The sequence below is a fragment of the Anolis carolinensis genome, chromosome 6, assembly GCF_035594765.1.
Source record: "Anolis carolinensis isolate JA03-04 chromosome 6, rAnoCar3.1.pri, whole genome shotgun sequence".
In the NCBI taxonomy this organism is placed as follows: Eukaryota; Metazoa; Chordata; class Lepidosauria; order Squamata; family Dactyloidae; genus Anolis; species Anolis carolinensis.
The window spans coordinates 39,509,859-39,527,923 of NC_085846.1; the positions used below are offsets into that span (position 1 = coordinate 39,509,859).

Consider the following 18,065-nt stretch of genomic DNA (forward strand, 5'->3'; position numbering starts at 1 on the left):
CAATATTTAAGGCTGTAGGTTCTTTCTGTAGTTTTTTGCTCTCTGTACCAGTTGTATATTAACATTTGACCCTGTTTCTGCTATGGTATGGAAGCAGAGAGCCAATCTAGTGTGGCAATGCACATGCGTGCTACAATTGTTTGTTATGTTGGAGCTAAGTCAGAAAAAGTAATTGCAGCTCTCTGATGAGTCACTGAGACCTTTGCCTCTTTCTGTCCCAGCTGAAGCATTTTTAGCAAATTTAGCTTCTTGGCATAGTCTCTGGTGCTGTGCATGAAATCTTAATGTCTTCTATATGACTGTTTAGGAAGTTATACATACATGCTTGGATTCTTTAAAGCCATACCTTAATTAACAGAGCCGCTGATGAAACTCCTTTTTACAAAGTCTTTTTTCCATCTGTCTAGATCCCTATTTCCTCATTACCTTATGCTAGCATGTTTTTGGCAACACTGGCACTGAGAGGATGGCGAAGGAGACAGGCTTGTAGTACTGAGTTACAGTAATGTTTCTACAGTAAATTGTAGGAAAGCTTGAGATGTGAAAGATCAGAATTCTAATTTACTGATCCTACTGTAGCTGTGTCTACCTGCCTACAACAGGCAAGGTAAACAGCAGCTACCACCAGAATTCCTCATTGAACATAGATGAATAGTTAAACAAAGAAGAAAAGAGAAAGAAAAATCATACCTAGCTTCTACCCTCAATATATAAAACAACAGTAAGATATCATAGCTGTGATTTTATATCCCAGTTAAGATACACTCAAAAGCTGCCAAGAGCACAAATCTGAGTAGACCAAAGCAGCCACTTAGCGGGTTTGCTGTCCCAGGTATATCATCTCAAGAGTAAGCCTGTCCCATCTATTGTAACAAAGAAACCCCAGAAAAGAGGAGGGGGAAAACTGTATCTTCGCTTCTGCAGTTGCTACTATTTCTTTAGTTAGCTTTTATGTGCAGAACCATGTTCTCCATGTAATGGCCAACTTGGTTCTCACCTGTTTGATGAAGCAAAGCAGAAAAGGGGCTCTTCCTTCAGGCTGCCTAACTTTTTTTTTTGGCAACTTTAGTCCTTCGGGTGAGATGTGTCAATGGATAGAAAATGGAACATTCTTTCCCACTTGAGAAATGCCATATGCTGTCTTTACTTTTTCTATAAACTTTCTGAATTATTTAAACAACTTGGAAGAACAGAAGGGAGAGACAGTACAGAAGCAAAATCAGAAGGGTTCCTTTTGTTTTGTGTGTCAATGACATCTCACTCAAGTGATGGGCTAGAAACAGGAGGGCAAGCCCAAAGTGACTGACAATTTGGACTAGTTTCCAGTTTATACTCTAAGCCCACCTACCGGTTCCCAGACTGTACTCTCAGCCCATCCATACTTTGGACTGGTTCTCATTCTTTATATGACAGCCTTATACAAGCTGATCTATCTCAATCCTATCTCTAGAGATCTTTAGGGTTTTTTTAGGTTGTAACATGAACCACAATATGCTTTCCTTGCAGAGGATAGGGTCAGGTTAGAAATTAGAGTAAGGACAGTAAGAATATTTCAGCAATTGCACCAATTATAAAGAGATCATGGAGTATCCTCCTCTGGAGAGCTTCAATTCATGGGGTTTTTTTTTAGCCCTGAGTGGGAGGCGAGACTTGATGGCAGATGAGACCCCTTCTAATTCTATCATTGAGTTGTTCTCTTTCTACCATCCATGACTAATAGAGGGAATGTGAAAGTGTTAATCAGTGCCCCATTGTTTGTTCTGGCTTTTTTGTATTTGACAATTCTAGATTTTTAAAAAGAATAATTTCTTTGATCACCTGGGCATTTGTTTTTCTTCTCCATAGTGTGGATTTCATAGAGGAACCCCTGACTTATATGGGTGAACAGTGTGCTGAGAATCAAAACCATTGTCCAATGAACCTTCCTGGAACAAGTGCTGAACATGAAGCATTAACTATTCTAGGTATGAAGATTTCTGGTTAGACGAAGCACTTAATTCAAATGCCCTGTTATTAACCAGGCTCTTTTTGCAACTCAGGATAGTTAGTTCACAAACAGGTTCTGAAAATGGACTACCATACTCCTCCTAGGTCTATTTTTATGACATATTGTGGTCTTGGTTGGTGGGATGGCATAAATTCATTTCTAATGGTTATAGAGCAAATCTGCTAGTTAATTAATAACTCATTTGCTTTCTGCTACACCCAGCAAGTCAAAAGGTTGTTGTTTTGGGGGAGAGGCAGGATATTCATTAACTAATCAATGAAAATTAAATAGTTGTGTTTAGGTATACATGTGGAGCACCCCTTATCCAAAATACTGAAATTCAAAATGGGTCACATGGGTGGCTGTGATAGTAACACCTTAGTTTTCTTAGGGTTCAGTGTACACAAACTGACTGTGGAGCTGAACAAACAACTTCTCATATGTATGCCTGCCCACAATGCCCTGTCTCATGCACGGAGGAGGAGTTGTTTAAAGCTACGGACAATGTGATTGCTGTTGCCCGCTTTTGGTCCAAAACTACTTAGCTGTTTGTGATTCCTTTATTTTATCACTTTTAAAATTATTTATTATGCAATGCTTTTGACATGAAATAAAAAGTATACACAAACTTTGTCTAATGCATAAAATTATTAAAATATTGTATAAAATTATCTTTAGATTGCATGCATAAGGTGTATATGAAACATAACTGAATTTTGTGTACAGACTTTGGTCCCATTTCCAAGATATTTCATTATGTATATATAAATATAGGTATTTGAAATTTCCTTTCCCAATACATCCAAAACACTTCCAATCTCAAGCATTTTGAACAAAGAGTGCTCTATCTGTAAACATGGGCCACATCAAATTGAATTTTTTACATCAAAGAGCAAGGCTTTCTCCATCCTAACTTACTACAATTAGAAATCCTCTCCATTTTAAAATCTATTCCTACACTTTATTAATAGGGAAGGACAAAATGTTCTTCATAACATTTATATTTTTGGCATGCATTTGTTTGTCACTATTACACACTAATTTGTGATTTTTTTAGTTGCCTGTATTCATACATATTTTTGTACACAACCTTTCCTAATTGTACATATTGTTTGCATGTAGAAATGAAGGATACTTACTGGTTTATGAATTCATTTGAGGAGTGCAAGTTGGGTAAATTTCTACTAAGAACGGAATCAATAATATTTCCATCTGTAGGCATGACTCTTGATAAATACGTAATACATATTTTAGCCAATTGATTATCTTACCAGCCTCTTAAATAGTTTGAATAAAGGTGATAGCTTGCCTTTGCTTTTTAGAATTAGTTAAATTGATTTGTTATGTAAGTTGAAATTTGCAATCCTAGTTTTTACATGATCCAAGGACCACACATAACTGGTAGTGCTTCAGAATAAAAATTGCCATCTTGAGACTGGTTTTTAGAAAACATATTTAATGTAACACATAATTTGACCTTTAGTTCCAGTTTTCCAGAACAAAAGTAATAGAGATATGATGGTGACTTCTGTTCTGGCTGTTCTCTAAGTCATCATTTGAGAGGGGGAGGACACCTGTTAACATCTACTCAATAAAACAGATACAAGACCTATTTCGCATGCTAATTTTTTGGTAATTTTAAAAGTCTCATATGGACTCTGTTTGAAATCTAAATGTTTGAAAAAAGGATAGGGTATATTTTCTGTTAAGGACGTGGACCTTTTTTTAGATAAAGAGAGTGACTGAGCATGTGAATATGCCATGTTTGCAATTCACAGTAGTGCTCAGCAGATAATCTTCTTTTCTGTTGAGAAGTACTTCATACATATGGAAAAGAACTCTGCCCAATTAAGGGATTCCTGACTTGTGAATGAGTAGTTTGGATGCCTGCTGGTATAAAAACTTGAATGCAAGGAATGTATATTTATTGTAATTTAGTTTTTTAAAAAAGAAAGAATGGAAGAAAGAAAGAAAGGTAGAAAAGAGGACTGCTGAGCCAAGGGCTGCTATTGACATAATTTCACTATATAACACGTTTTTTGTTCCTGGGTTATAAACATCAAGGTTTATTAAACTCCAAAAACTTTCTTTTTGCGGTACATCCTGCAGCATATTTTGCTATAGTTTTTCAATAAATATCTCATAGAGTCTCGACCAATTCAATATAATTTGTGGCAGCCACAAAAACGAAGTTTCCGCACATTTAAACTGGAAATAACACTTTCAAACTAGGAATAGAAAATTGTTCAAATTTGTTATGTAGTGTTACTAATTGTGCAGCCAATAGTAAATGTAGTCTTAATTAGGAAAATTATACAGTTTTGTATATGCTCAGAGGTAATTTCAGACCATTATCAATCACAGCACACCATCAAAGAAATAGTATTTCTTCAAAGCAAATTGCATTTCTGGGCCTAAACTAACATGAATACTGGTGGGAAAAGGTGGCAGGCAGGGTGGAAACTGCTAAAGATAACCTTTTCTAAACTCTTCTGTTTTTAGGTGAATGCAGTTTCTCAGAAGAAAGACTGGAAAGCATAGAATGCACTCCAGCCGTCACTGAAAACGTGAAAGTTGCTGCAGAAAATCTTGCTAAACTGAAGAGCCAGGGTTTGTCTTCTCCAGATCCCTCCATGGGACAGCGTGACACAAAACCTGAAACCTGTTCCCTACAGCAGGATGGATCTTGCTCTTCACTCAGTATTCCACAGGCGGTTGCTGAAGCCACAAATCCCACTGCAGATAAGCAGGAAGGTGATGGCACAGAATGGGCTGATATTATGATGCCTGATGGAAGTTCACAAATGGTCCCTGTAAATGAGGAACAGCAACTGCAGACCCAGGTTTCAGTTAACAGTCCGTTGAATCCGGTCACTGGAAAGCGACTGATGCGGAGTATCCAGAAGGTCAGTGAATGGCTCTCCAAAAGCAAGGAGGTCATTCCCCCAGGCTCCTTTAAAGACATTCACTCTGAACAAGTGAATCAGGATCTGACCCCTTGTACATTGGATGCAAACTTCTGTGTCTCTCAGAAGGCTGGACAAGTAGAAAATCAGGGGGAGGTTACAATGTGGCATGAAGGTGACCTGCCTGTAGCCAAACCAGTAGCCTCTAAGCTTGAAGATAAAATATTTGGGAGAACATACAAGAGGGAACGCAAATCAACCCCACTTCGGAATGATAAGGATACAATCCATATCCAAGCAGAGGAAAGTATTGCTGTCAACACAAATGCTTGTGAGACACCTCGGAGAAAAACCTTAGCACGAAAGAGGAAAGCCACATCCGAATTGACACCTGATGACTTCATCAGAAGGCAGGATGTGAAAGAATGTAGGAAAAGGCCTGTTGGGGTTGATTGTGGTTCTTGGGAAGAATGTGACCAAACCTTTGCTAATGTTGTTGGCAGTCCTGTTGCATACCCAAAAGATGCGGAGTTTCCTGAAGAACCTTCTATCAAGAAAACAGTTGGAAGTGAACAAGCTGTGAGCATCTGCCATAAATTGTCAGAATCAAATCTGAAGAAGAAACCCAATTCATCAAGTAAGAAAAGTAGACAACTGACTAGGCCACATGGTCAATTGCAGTTTGTGGTGGGTGGAAACCCATGGTCTCCTGAACAGTCAAAAATACAGATAGAAGACAGGGAAATGAAAGAAAGAGACACAGGCCAGAGACAGATTAGGCGGAGCAGGAGGCTTCAGTTGCTCACAGAAGAAACCTGGAATGGGAACAAGGAACTTCCCCTCCAGCCAGAAGGACTTTGGAAGGAAAGTGAGCCAGCAAACAGAGAGAACCACAAAGAGGATGAGAGAGAAAAGAAACCAATGAGTTCTCAAGCAGGAAATATGCCGTCTCAGTCTGTGATAGAAAATGACCCCAGTATATTGCAGAAGGGTTTGCCATTGTCTGAAACCAGCTTGATGGACATGAAAGATGATGCAAACAAAGTTTGTCCTAGCTCTTTAGTCTCTCCTTGTACGACTGAAGTTGTAAAAGGTCTGAGTGTTGAAGAAATTAAAGAGGGTCATAGTCCCTATTTCATTGCTCCCACTGTACGCTCTCAAGGCATTTGTTCACTCCTGCAGTCCCATCCTACAGCAGTGAAGCAAAGTACTTCTGATAAGAATAAAGGCATCGTAGCAGGTCAATTTGATAAGAGTGCATTGTGTGTTCAGACAGAAGAGGGCAGTGGGTCTTGGACAGCAGTTGTCACAGAAAGCCACAGTCTTCCTGATGATAAAACTGCAGGTCCCATGGAGTTGAACCCAGAAACTGATGACAGTGAACCAGATGCAGATTTTGTACAGAAGATATTCAGCTGCAGCAAACGTCGTTCATTCTTACTGCATCCAGGTCCTGCGAAGGAGTCTGCTGCTGAAATTCAGAGGAAGTTGAAAGTTGGCAAAGTAGAAGATGGCAGGGTTGACTGTTTGGAGAAATTGACTCAAAATGAGGGAAGAAACAAAGCTGTTGCCTGTGTGGCAGACAAAGACATCACTGTCCAAAGACTGGCAACCTCTAGCTCCAGTTTCCATGAGCTTGAGAGTACTACTGAGCACCTCCAGCTTGCTTTGAAAGCTCCCTTGCCAGAAATGCCGTCCACGCCAGTACAGACACTTGCCAAAATCGGAGAGGGCGGAAATCAACTTCAAAGCCAAAAACTCACAACTGAAAGAAGAGCATCTCCAGGAATAGGAGAAAACACTAGCGGCAGTAGCAGAAGCCTGAGTGGAAATGGCAGAAGTCCAAGTATTTTGAGAAATTGCAACATCCAGGGCTCCAGTTTAAGCCTGGTTAATGAGACATGTTCCAATAGAGACCATTTTCAAAAAGCAGAGTCCACGGGTGCTGAACACAATGGGTTGACATTAAGCACTCAGCCAGAATCAATACAGCCATGTCCTGCAATTTGTCAACCATCGCTTCCTCAGTCCAGCCATGTTGAAACAAAAAGAAGCAGCATAGAACAAAAGCAATTGAATAACGACATAGAGGAAGCAATGGATATTTCAAGCATAGGTGTTCCTCAGTGCCTGGTTTCCAAAGAGAATTTGGAGCAATGCACTGAGGAGGGGCACTGTGTCTTTGAACTCTCGTCGGAGACACCAGAGGGCTTGCTGGACCCAGCCATCAAAAGCAAAGAGGGGCCATCTGATCTTCTAGAAACAGACAGGGAAGACATCTCAGGTGTATCTTCTAAAATGGACAGGCCATCTCTTGTTGGGAAAGATCTGGGCAACAATGACTCTGGCAATTCCATGTTGAAGAGGAAACACTTTGTTTTAGCACATCGGAAACCAGTGCGGAAATTGCCATCCTCGGAAGAGGATGAATCGAGTGAAGAGGAAGAGCTGCCATCTTTTCAGGCACGATTATTTGGCACATCATCACAGGCATTGAAAAACAATGAGACATCAGTAGAGATGCTGGGACTGCAGAACAGCAGCAGAAGTCACCTCAGTTCCAAAGCCGAGGATGTCTCTCTGAGTCAGGAGTCAGAGTGCTCTGTGAACTTGTTTTCCTCCCAGTCACATGCATCTGAGGACTCCTGCAGCAAGGCCTGTGACACAAGGCATTTAACCCCAGTTTCTGGTTCCGTAGAAAAGCCTCCAATTCCCAGCAAGAATAAAGAAGACATTCAACCTAGTGGTGATGCTTCCAGAAAAGATGTGCAACCAAAAGATGAACAGCCCAGATATGAGAATTCAGAATCCAATTTAGGTACAAAGTTACGATTATGATTGCTACTATTATTGGTATAATTAATTGGATTTGTAAACACCAGTATGAGATTCATAATATCTTTCTTTTACTCCTACCACTGACTCACATGGGATAAATATATTCCTGTGCTGCAACATAATTGTTTTTACAAGTGAACCCATGACTGAAAGTTGTCCAGATACATAAACATCCAAGCAAAAGATAGAGGTAGCATTACATACTTTTTTCTGAATTTTGAGGAGTTCCATTCCACTTGAAAGTTTTTATCCTGTGTCTCAAATTTTAACAGAAAAGTCTTTTTAAAAAATTTAATTAGATTTAAAGTACAATAGTAATTTAACATTGTTCAGTATAATGTTGTTTATAGTCAAAAGTATGGAATAAACATAGCACAAATATCACCATAATCTAGGATCCAGATAAGGTTCTTGTTTATTTTTCCTTCCAGATGAGGTATATAGTACATGTCCTCTGTGTGTTTCCAAAAATGCATAAATGTTACATTTTTTGCATATTTACTACAACAAATACTGATGCATCTGTAATGCTCCAGAAGGTGTCAGTTGAACTTGAGAACATTTATAGTAATTTATAACAAGGGTCTGTTTTTAATCTTATTTTAGTACCTCAAAAGAGCAAGTGTTTCACTGCATTTGCTGTGGTCTTATTCTTATTTGGCAGAAAAGTTGGAACTCCAGCACTCTCAAAACTTTGTTATTCTTTTAACTAGATCTTCCCATGTTTCTTCAGATGGTATGTTCAACACCTCATTTATGTAAGAAACAAGAACTCTGATTGGAAATTGTTTAACTTTGCCACCCAATATAATATGTGTCTTTTATTTATGGTCTTTTGAAGGTGAAGAATGCATGGGTTATGACAGTGAAGCAAGCCACCTGGGGGATTCATCAGGCCTGTCGTCCCAGAGTGAGATCCTCACCACACAGGTAGGAAATTGTTTGTAGTCACATTGAGAACAAACGGCAGGAAGGGAAAATATGAACTCCAAGAGTGGAATATTGTTAGAAATATACTAGTGGATGTGATGTTTGTTGCATTCTTTCGGATTCACTCTGATCTTCTAAGATTTTTTTGGCAAGATTCATTGAGTGGCGGATTGTCATTATCTCTGTCTACGCTGAGAGAGTGTCACCCAAAGTTAGCCAGGGGATCTCCATGGCTAAGTAGAGATTTAAATCTTGATCTTTTGTCTCTGCATCCTATTGGTGCAATGTAGACCATAAGGTGTTGGCATTTTTATTTTCAGTCACTTTTTTGATTATCCCTATAGCATAGAGATTGTTTTTTTGTTTTGTTTTTGTTTTGTTTTTTGCAGCTGGACAAGCCCTCTGTACCACAATGGAAGTTGGCTCTTGTTGTTTATCAAGCATAAATCTTTAGAGATCAGTGGGTACATTGTATTATTAAAGCAGGTTATTGTAATGAGGATCAAAAATTTAAACAAGTTTCTTCCATCCTCAAACCGTATTCTGGTCCTTTATGTCTTCAAACTGAGAGATTCTAAACCAGAGGCTGGTAACTGTAACCCTTTTGAAACAGGTTTGGTTCCCTATGCCTGCCTCTTTAGAATGAGAAATAGAGGGTCTTTGCCATTTTTCAAGTAACCTCTATTTTGTCTGGGTCCCATTATCACTTTCTTGGTGCCTGGGCACCCAACTTGTGATGGTGCTGAAATCCAACCAGGCAGAGTTAAGATCAGTACTCCACTTAAATATTATTTATTGAAATCTCAGGAAATACATATGGTGGAATAAGCAGGCTCTTTGGTAAACTCTTTAGGCCATTTATTGCAATTTACTCAAGTCTAAAGCACAATCAAATCTAATGTGCACATCAATTTTTAAAACCCCAAAACCAAAAAAAGTATTTACTGATGTAACGTGCAGTGGTAAAAAGTGCACTCTTTGTAATTTGGACAAAAAGGTATGAATTACAGTGGCTACATGCTTATAATTCCTTTAAAAACAAAAGTGTTAGAACACCAAAGCTTTCAGCAATGGAAAAAACCTTGGGTGCATCTATGCTGTAGAACAGTGGTTCTCAACCTACAAGGAGCCCCCGTGGCCTAGTGGATTAAAGCTTTGTGACTTGAAGGTTGGGTTGCTGACCTGAAGGCTGCCAGGTTCGAATCCCACCCGGGGAGAGTGCGGATGAGCTCTATCTCCATGCGGGGACATGAGAGAAGCCTCCCACAAGGATAGTAAAAACATCAAAACATCCGGGCGTCTCCTGGGCAACGTCCTTGCAGACGGCCAATTCTCTTACACCAGAAGCAACTCAGGTTTCTCCTGACACACACACACACACAAACCCCAAAAAAACCCCTACAACTCCCAGAAATCCCATCCAGTTTACCAACTGTTAGGATTTCTGGGAGTTGAAGGCCAAAAACATCTGGGGAGAACCTCTGCAGTAGAATGAATCCACTTTAACTTTAATATGAGCTTCAGGTAAGATTACCACATTTCACTAATCTTATGCACATCCTAATTTTATGAAAGTAATTTAGCCAAAAAAGGTGAGCAATTGATTTGAGTAAATACAGTATATGCAAGCATAGCTATGCAAACATATACATATACAATTCCCTTAGAATCACAGGCCAGTTTACATCTGAACACTTTGCTTTCATCACATACACTCTTTACATTATTGTATATGCCAAAATGTTACATCTTCATAAAGACAGAACCTTTTTATTTCTGACTCCGTAGCAGGCTTCTTAATAACAATCACATAGAGGAACATTATCATCTTAAAGAATATAACTGGACCACATATCCATTAGAAATATCACTTCATCTTTTGAGGAACTAACAATTTCCAAATGGGCGATTGTGAGTATATAGCTCTCCAAGGTTTAATATTTGTGGACATTGTTAAATGTTGTATCTAGCAGCTTCTGTTATGTAGCTATAAACATCTATAATAGGTGTCTATTACAGACATAACAAGAAATGCATCTGTTATTCTGTAGCCTTGGTGTTTCTCTCATCAGGAGTATCTATCAGCTTGTCTGGGCAGTTTATCATGAATAACATAACATAAGGTTTCCCTTTTTGTGACATGGAGATTGGCAGAGGAGTTTGATTGCTGTTTTTTTTTTTGGCTTCTTTTATTACCTGCCTAGCCTCCATCCTGCCTAACAGCTAACTTATCTGCTACAATCAAAACAAAGGTTCTGATGGTACTCTGTTTATGACAACAATCCTATCTTCCAGTCAGATTCTTAAGAGCTAGATCTTGTCATTTAGTTAGCTTCCATCAGAGTACATCAGTCTTTGTACCTTTGAGGTTATTATCAATTAAATCTGCTCATATTTAATGTTAATAGTTAGGCTGGCATCCTCATCATTCTATCCAAAATTAGCTTATTTCTTTATACCCAGTAATGCACATACACATTCTAATACACATAGCTTTCTGCATTATACTCCATAGATTATATTCTGTACTCTATATGTATATTTGCAGGCCTCAAAAGTTGGCAATCAAATCAGTCTTATAACTCCCACTGGTGCTATCCAGCATAGCATATGGTGAAGGTATGTGAAAATTTCAGACCACAGATGCCAACATCTGCTCCAACCATTCTATGGCATTTCTAGAATATTATGCCCAAGTAATTTCTGTCAGTTTCATTGCCTTTTTGTATACCTTCTGTCTGTTTACCTCGTAGGGAAATGCAGTTAAAACCATTCTATTATGGTGCACCAGAGCTTGCATTATTCTGTAATAGCAATCCTTGGCACTCTTGAAGCATTCTTTGATTTACTGCAGTGGATGTAACCTCAGAAGCTTTGTACATGAATATACCTTTACTAATATTAGAAGGTGGTCCTCTATATCTATCTTTGTTTGCCATTACAAATTGGAGACTTTTCCCTCTGGGTACTTTATGTGAGAGGCAATTATTTCACCAAATAAATCAAAAAAGATTCCAGATGCAGCATCATGCTGGTCCGGGATTGAACTTCCTTTGCTGGATTAACCTCTCTTTTCCCTCTCCTCTGATCTTTTTTCTTCTTATTTCATTTTATTATACAATAAAAAGAGAACAACAATAAAAACCACACATAAACACCAAATCAAAAAATCCCACCGTGATCCAACCCACAAGCCGCCACAACAAACATGAAAGAGAAATAGATAAATAAAGAAACATTAAAACACAGTGGACTTTCCCTCATCAAGCAAATGCAACTATCAAATTATTGCACAGATTTCTTGTTCTGCTTGATTACTTTTCACCTTCTGCTAAACACAAAATATCATATTTAACATGAATACACAACCATGAGTAATTATCAAACAATTTTTCCGATTAACTAATTTTACAAATAATATACATTTTAGTAAATTGAACTTTAAATTATTATCTTAATAACTTCCCTCATTTTATTCCCATTCACATGAAATCAGTCATATATCACCTTACCTTTTTAATTTTACTCTTTTGATCAAACAGGATCTTTTAGTGTCCCAACACCTTAAAATATTTTTTTAATCGTGTTAGAAGCGACTTGAGAACATACTGCAAGTTGCGTTTGGTATGAGAGAATTGGCTGTCTACAGAGACGTTGCCCAGGGGATGACCAGATGTGTTACCATCCTGCTAGGAGGCTTCTCTCATGTCCCCACAAGCTAGAGCTGACAGATGGGACCTCATCCCCTCTAGCGGATTCTAACCGGCAACCTTCATTCAGCAACCCAACCTTCAGGTTAGTAGTCCAGTCGGCACAAGGGTTTAATCCATTGCACCAACGCAGCCCTATTTTAAAATATTAATATCTTTTGATATTGTTTTATTTCCATTCAGTAATTATTCCACCTGCCCACAAATGATATTAATACAAAGAGTTTAAATATTCCGACTTTTAATCTAACTAAATCTAGATTGACCTCTTTACATTCAAGGAGAAAGGAAGATTGAATTTGTGCAGAGTTAATTCTCTTCAGTGGACTCACCCACCCAGGTTTTACTGGTTCTTGGGAAGGTCCTCTGATTCCTTGGGCTTTGGGTCAGAATCATTTAAGTCTCTAAGATTACCTGCTGTCCTATCCTCCCCTTTCTTCTCTGTGCTGCTTTTTAAAATAGTCTGCACTGTCAACCACAGTTTAAAATTTATGAGTAGCACTTCACAGTTTTATTGTCTCCTTCACTTTTTCTGTGTTATGTGAAATCTTGAAACTCAGAAGAACTCCTTCCACTTGAGATAATCAAGAGCAAGATTAATTGGAAGTGGGAGAAGTGATTCATTTGACTGATTTAAATCAGAGATTAATTTAAATCTGGAGGTCAAGGAGCTACATAGGTCAATGGTGGAGTTGCGCTCCATTGCCACTGACTTTTATGCTCCCTTGATGAGAGCAAAACTGCACACACCCCTTTAAAATGAGGTGCACAGTCCTGTTTAGAGAATAAGTGCCATTTCTGGGAGTGTGGTTTTATTTGCAAATGAGGCAAATGGGGAATACATGGATCATTTTAAAATGAAAACGGCAGGCTAGCTTTGCCTCTGAAAGAGGAAGTTTGATTTTGCTGGCAGCGCGGAACCAAGGTGCTCCACTAAAACCCGGTGGGGATTTGCATCCAGTGAATGATATACAGTAGTGTCTCACTTATCCAACATAAACGGGCCTGAAGAACGTTGGATAAGTGAAAATGTTAGATAATAAGGAGGGATTAGGGAAAAACCTATTAAACATCAAAATATGTTGTGATTTTACAAATTAAGCACCAAAACATCATGTTTTACAACAAATCAACAGAAAAAGCAGTTCAATGTATGGTAACGTTATATAGTAATTACTGTATTTACAAATTTAGCACCAAATCATCGCAATATATTGAAAACATTGACTACAAAAACAATGACTACTAAAAGGCAGACTGCGTTGGATAATACAGAACGTTGGATGAGCAAAGGTTGGATAAACGAGACTCTACTGTCTTGTCTATTCTAATGAAAACCATTTCAAAAGTTGAACTAAATCAATTCAATGTAAAATATTCACCCTGTTTTTCCCCACAACTATGACAACAATATAAAAACATGACAGTTGTCAGTCAAGTGTCCTTGAAGAGAGAGTGTCACAAACAAAAAGACTCTTTTCAATGATCATCCATTCCACTTCAGAACTGAATGTTTAGTGAACAGAGAGAACTTACAAGAGGTGAGTCTCACATGCACTTCTCTTGTGTTTGAAGCAAAGAGATGCCATGCAAAATGATTTAAAGAAACTGCAGCATGAGATGGTTATCATTGAGGCAGCTCTCAAACAAGGAACCCAGCACGATGCTCCCGAAGAATGGCTGGAATTGGATAAGGAAGATGATTTCATTGGAGAACAGATGAGATCACCAAAGGGTGAGTAGGGCAGTGTCCTCAATTCTTTTTTCATGAAGACTGTCTGAAAATCTAGTTTCTTTTCTCACCTGTAAAACGAACTCCTAAAATAGTTGTGTTTTCTTTTAATTATAAAACTAGCTTGGGTACCCAACGTTGCCTGAGTTATTTGAAAATTCAATTTTTAATTGTCCAAAATGTATAGGAACTACAACTCACATCATGCCAGGTTAACCCTTGAAACACCATCAATGGTTAAAGTTTATGTTGGGCAAGTTTGCTCTCTAGATGCATCATCGGTGGGGTTCAGTGTGCTCTCTGGCTGCAGGGTAAACTACAGGTCTCACTATGATGGTGGGTCAGTTCCCCTCAGTTTCCCCCAGTAAGTTCAGTTGGTCATGGGGGTTCTGTGTGCTAAGTTTGATTCCAGTGTATTGTCAGTGGGGGTCCTGGTATCTCTGGATGTGGGCGAACTATAACTCCCAGAAATGAAGGTCAGTTCCCCTCAAACCCCTCCAATATGTTCATGGGAGTTTGGTGTACCAAGTTAGGTCCAGGTCCATCATTGGTGGGGATGAGAGTGCTGTTTGATCGCTGGTAAACTATAAATCCCAGTACCTACAACTCCCAAATGTGAAGGCCAATTCCCCCCAAATCCCTCCAGTATGTTCCGTTGGTCATAGGAGTTCTGTGTGCCAAATGTGGTCCATGTCCATTGTCAGTGGGTGTTACAGTGCTGTGTCTTGATACAGGGTAAACTACAACTTCCATCGTGCTGTGTTAGTCTCCTAAATCTCTCCAGTATGTTTTGTTGTTCAGTTGCTGATCAATTCTCCTTTGTTTGCCATGTGCAATAGGAAAGGGTAGGAAAGGGTTAAAGGGGAGGCGGGAAGCTGGGATCATGCAAATTTCACACCAATGGAGAGAGAAAGGAACACTAGGAAGTGTCTGTGGTGGAGAAAAAACAGAAAATCTAGGAGGAAATTGTCCCTGAATGAAGCCTTCACTTGAGTGGTGGGCAGGATGGTGTTTGTGGAGGACACTGGCAAGGCTCTTGGACATGTTTATGGTACCTGCCATAACCTTCAATGTCTCTTGGAGGGAGGGCTATTGGTGGCTCCTGAGCACTGGGAGTTGTAGCTGTTTGTGGAGGTGGGAGCCTGTCTGTGTAAATGGACACCTGTGCCACATTACACACATAAAGATTTTCACTTTTATTATGTGTATAGATAGTAGCAAAATTTTTCAGTTTCTTAGAATTTATATTTCTTTCATTGGGGTCACCACTCAGTACCCATTTTCTTTCCATCTGTTCTTTCTCCCCCTCTCCATATCATTCTGTATGAGCATCTGTATAAGTCCACCTGACAGGCATTTTGTAGGTGGTGTAGATGCAAAGAGGTGTGTTATTAATCTGATCAGTGGGATCTATCCTGGTGTTTGTAAGAACTTTTTCCAAAGGCTTTGAACCATTGAGTTTGTAAATTTTAAGATTCTTGCTTTGAAATTTCTGTCCTAAGTCGCTATTTTGTCAGTCCGCAGTTGAGAGAGCTATGTCTGTGCCCATGAAATTGCATGTTTTTCACAAACATTCATTGTTTCCTTCTTTGGTTAGATCTTTGCTTTATTCTTAAGGTGAATTCAACTTTTCATTGATGTCTGGAGATTGTTCTCTCTCTCTTTTTGGTCACAATGCTAAAATGGAAAAGGAAAGGGAACAGCACAGGTTGAATGTGAGAAGGGCTCTTTTTATTTGGAAATGGCAAGAGACTTTCCGAAATCAGATTTCCTCTTTATTTAATTTCATGAATCTGTTAAAGAACAATGAGGGTCATCTTCAGTGTTGTCTAGATGCTTGTGAATATAATTGATTGACATATTCTCATGGTTTTTGGCTGTTCAATAAAAGGATTCAGGATATTCTACATATAATGTGTCTACTTCTGCTTTTAGCATGGCAGCTCTCTTAGTGGATGTGTGCAAGGTAGGTAGTTGGGCTTCTCTGTTGTCTTTTGTAGAACCTCACAGGATTGACAAATTTGCCTTTGCAGATACAGCTTTGCCTTGCAGAAGTTGGTGCCTCGGCAGGCATATATTCTTGTGAGTTTGCTTGCCCAGGAAGTATGGTGATGATTTGAATAGATCCCATTGTAAGGATCTATTCCCCACACTGCAGAAAAATGGAACATGGGTATATTTACTAGAGGTGTGCATGAATTTCCTTTGTTTCCTTCATGCTATTGTTTCATTTCGACCGTTTGTCTACACAAAACGAATGATGACATTTTTGTAGGAAACAAGAAGCGACATGAAAATAAAAGCCACACAATCATTGTGCTTGCTTTCGTTTCCTTTCGTTTAGGCCCCGTAACAATAAGCAGGTACTGACAGAGGGCTGCTTTCCCATTACAGCTGATGTGTATCAATGGGTGTTAATAATAATAGTAATATAAATAATGATAGTTACTCTGGTAATCTAAGCTGAGTCTGAGAGAGGAGTGTCTCCCAATTACATCCGATGTGGATCAATGGGTCTTGATGATCATATTTATATTAATATTAAGAACAGCAGTTATTCTGACATCCTAAGCTGAGTCTGGTTCCAGGAGAGCAGTGACTCCCAATTACATCCGATGTGGATCAATGGCTCTTGATGATCATATTTATATTAATATTAAGAACAGCAGTTATTCTAGCACCCTAAGCTGATTCTGGGTCTGGGAGAGCAGTGCCTCCCAATTACATCCGATGTTGAAATGCCCTCCATGTGTGGCGATTTTCACCCCTCTAGCCCAAAAACCGAGCCGGGGTGGAAGGGATGAGCCTCGGAAGCCCTCTCATTGCAGCCAATGGTCCGAAAATTTCTTTTTTTGGAAACCAGACGAAAATTTGTGTCGTATAAGCAGCCCATTTTCGTTAGCGAAATGAGATGACACGAATGAAACTACACAAAACGAACAGCAATTCTATACAAATGCACTCCTCTGATATGTACCACTAAGGTTCTTTACTGGGAACTTTACTGGGGCAATCTTTCCTGACCTTGTTGGTGAATAATTGGTTTTTCTGGTGCATTTTGGATTTGATAACTACAGTTGGATATGTTTTGCTAGTGCCTTGTTTCTTATACCCTTTTTTGGTCTGCAGTCTCATTGGAGCTTGTTTTCCATCACTGGGGATGGGGTAAGGGTGTGAATTAGGGTGGAGATATTGATTGATGTTTATTAAGCCCTGCCTTACTGCAGAAAATGAAACTTTACAGTAACTACAATAGTTCCATTCTCATTCAGTCCTTCGTTCTTTTTAATTTCCTCCCCATGTCCTGACCATGCAGCAAGCCTCCCCCCTTTCTTTCAACTGTTTGAATAGTTTAGAGTCCTGTAAGGGGAAGCATCACACTAAGCTGGTTTCAGGTCATCTGGAGTAATTATCCCTGCCCTGATTGCAACTTCCTTTCCCTGCTGGTTAGAGAAGTCTGCTACCTGCTGATTGCAACTGGTTCCTTGGGCTACAGACAATTTTTAATTAAACTGTATTACTCTTTTGTGAATTCTAAATCAAAAGTTTTAATTTTTTAATCAGTTTTAAAACCCATGGGAGTCACATCCATTACATTTATACGGAGTTTCAGGTTTTTAAATTTCAGGGTGTTTGGCAGAGAAGGACAGACAGGCAGAGGCATTTTTACTTCCTCTTCCACCATGTAACACGGTTTTTGTTTCTAGGTTATAAATGTCATTTCCTAATTGGTTCTATCATGAAACATGGAAAAAGTTTATTAAACTGCAAAAACTTGGTTTTTGCGGGGCATCTGGCAGCACATTTTGCTCTATGAATATCTCATAGAGTCTCAACCAATTCAACATAGTTTGTGGCAGCCACAAAAGCGAAGTTTCTGGAGAATAACTACTTTCAAAGTCAGTACTACACCGTTAAACAGGAAATGATATTTTCAAATCAGGAGCAGATTTTTTTTCAGA

General features: G+C 39.0%; 1 protein-coding gene across 2 annotated transcripts in view; it reads left to right on the plus strand.

Annotated features, from left to right (window-relative positions):
* Positions 1 to 18,065, plus strand: part of brca1 (BRCA1 DNA repair associated) — an 84,962-nt gene that overhangs the window by 36,574 nt on the left and 30,323 nt on the right. For both annotated transcript variants that reach the window (XM_008113176.3, XM_008113175.3), the window contains exons 9-12: positions 1,846 to 1,964; positions 4,490 to 7,711; positions 8,573 to 8,661; positions 13,947 to 14,106. In XM_008113176.3, the coding sequence (XP_008111383.1) occupies positions 1,846 to 1,964; positions 4,490 to 7,711; positions 8,573 to 8,661; positions 13,947 to 14,106 (3,590 nt within the window). The remainder of the gene's footprint in view (positions 1 to 1,845; positions 1,965 to 4,489; positions 7,712 to 8,572; positions 8,662 to 13,946; positions 14,107 to 18,065) is intronic.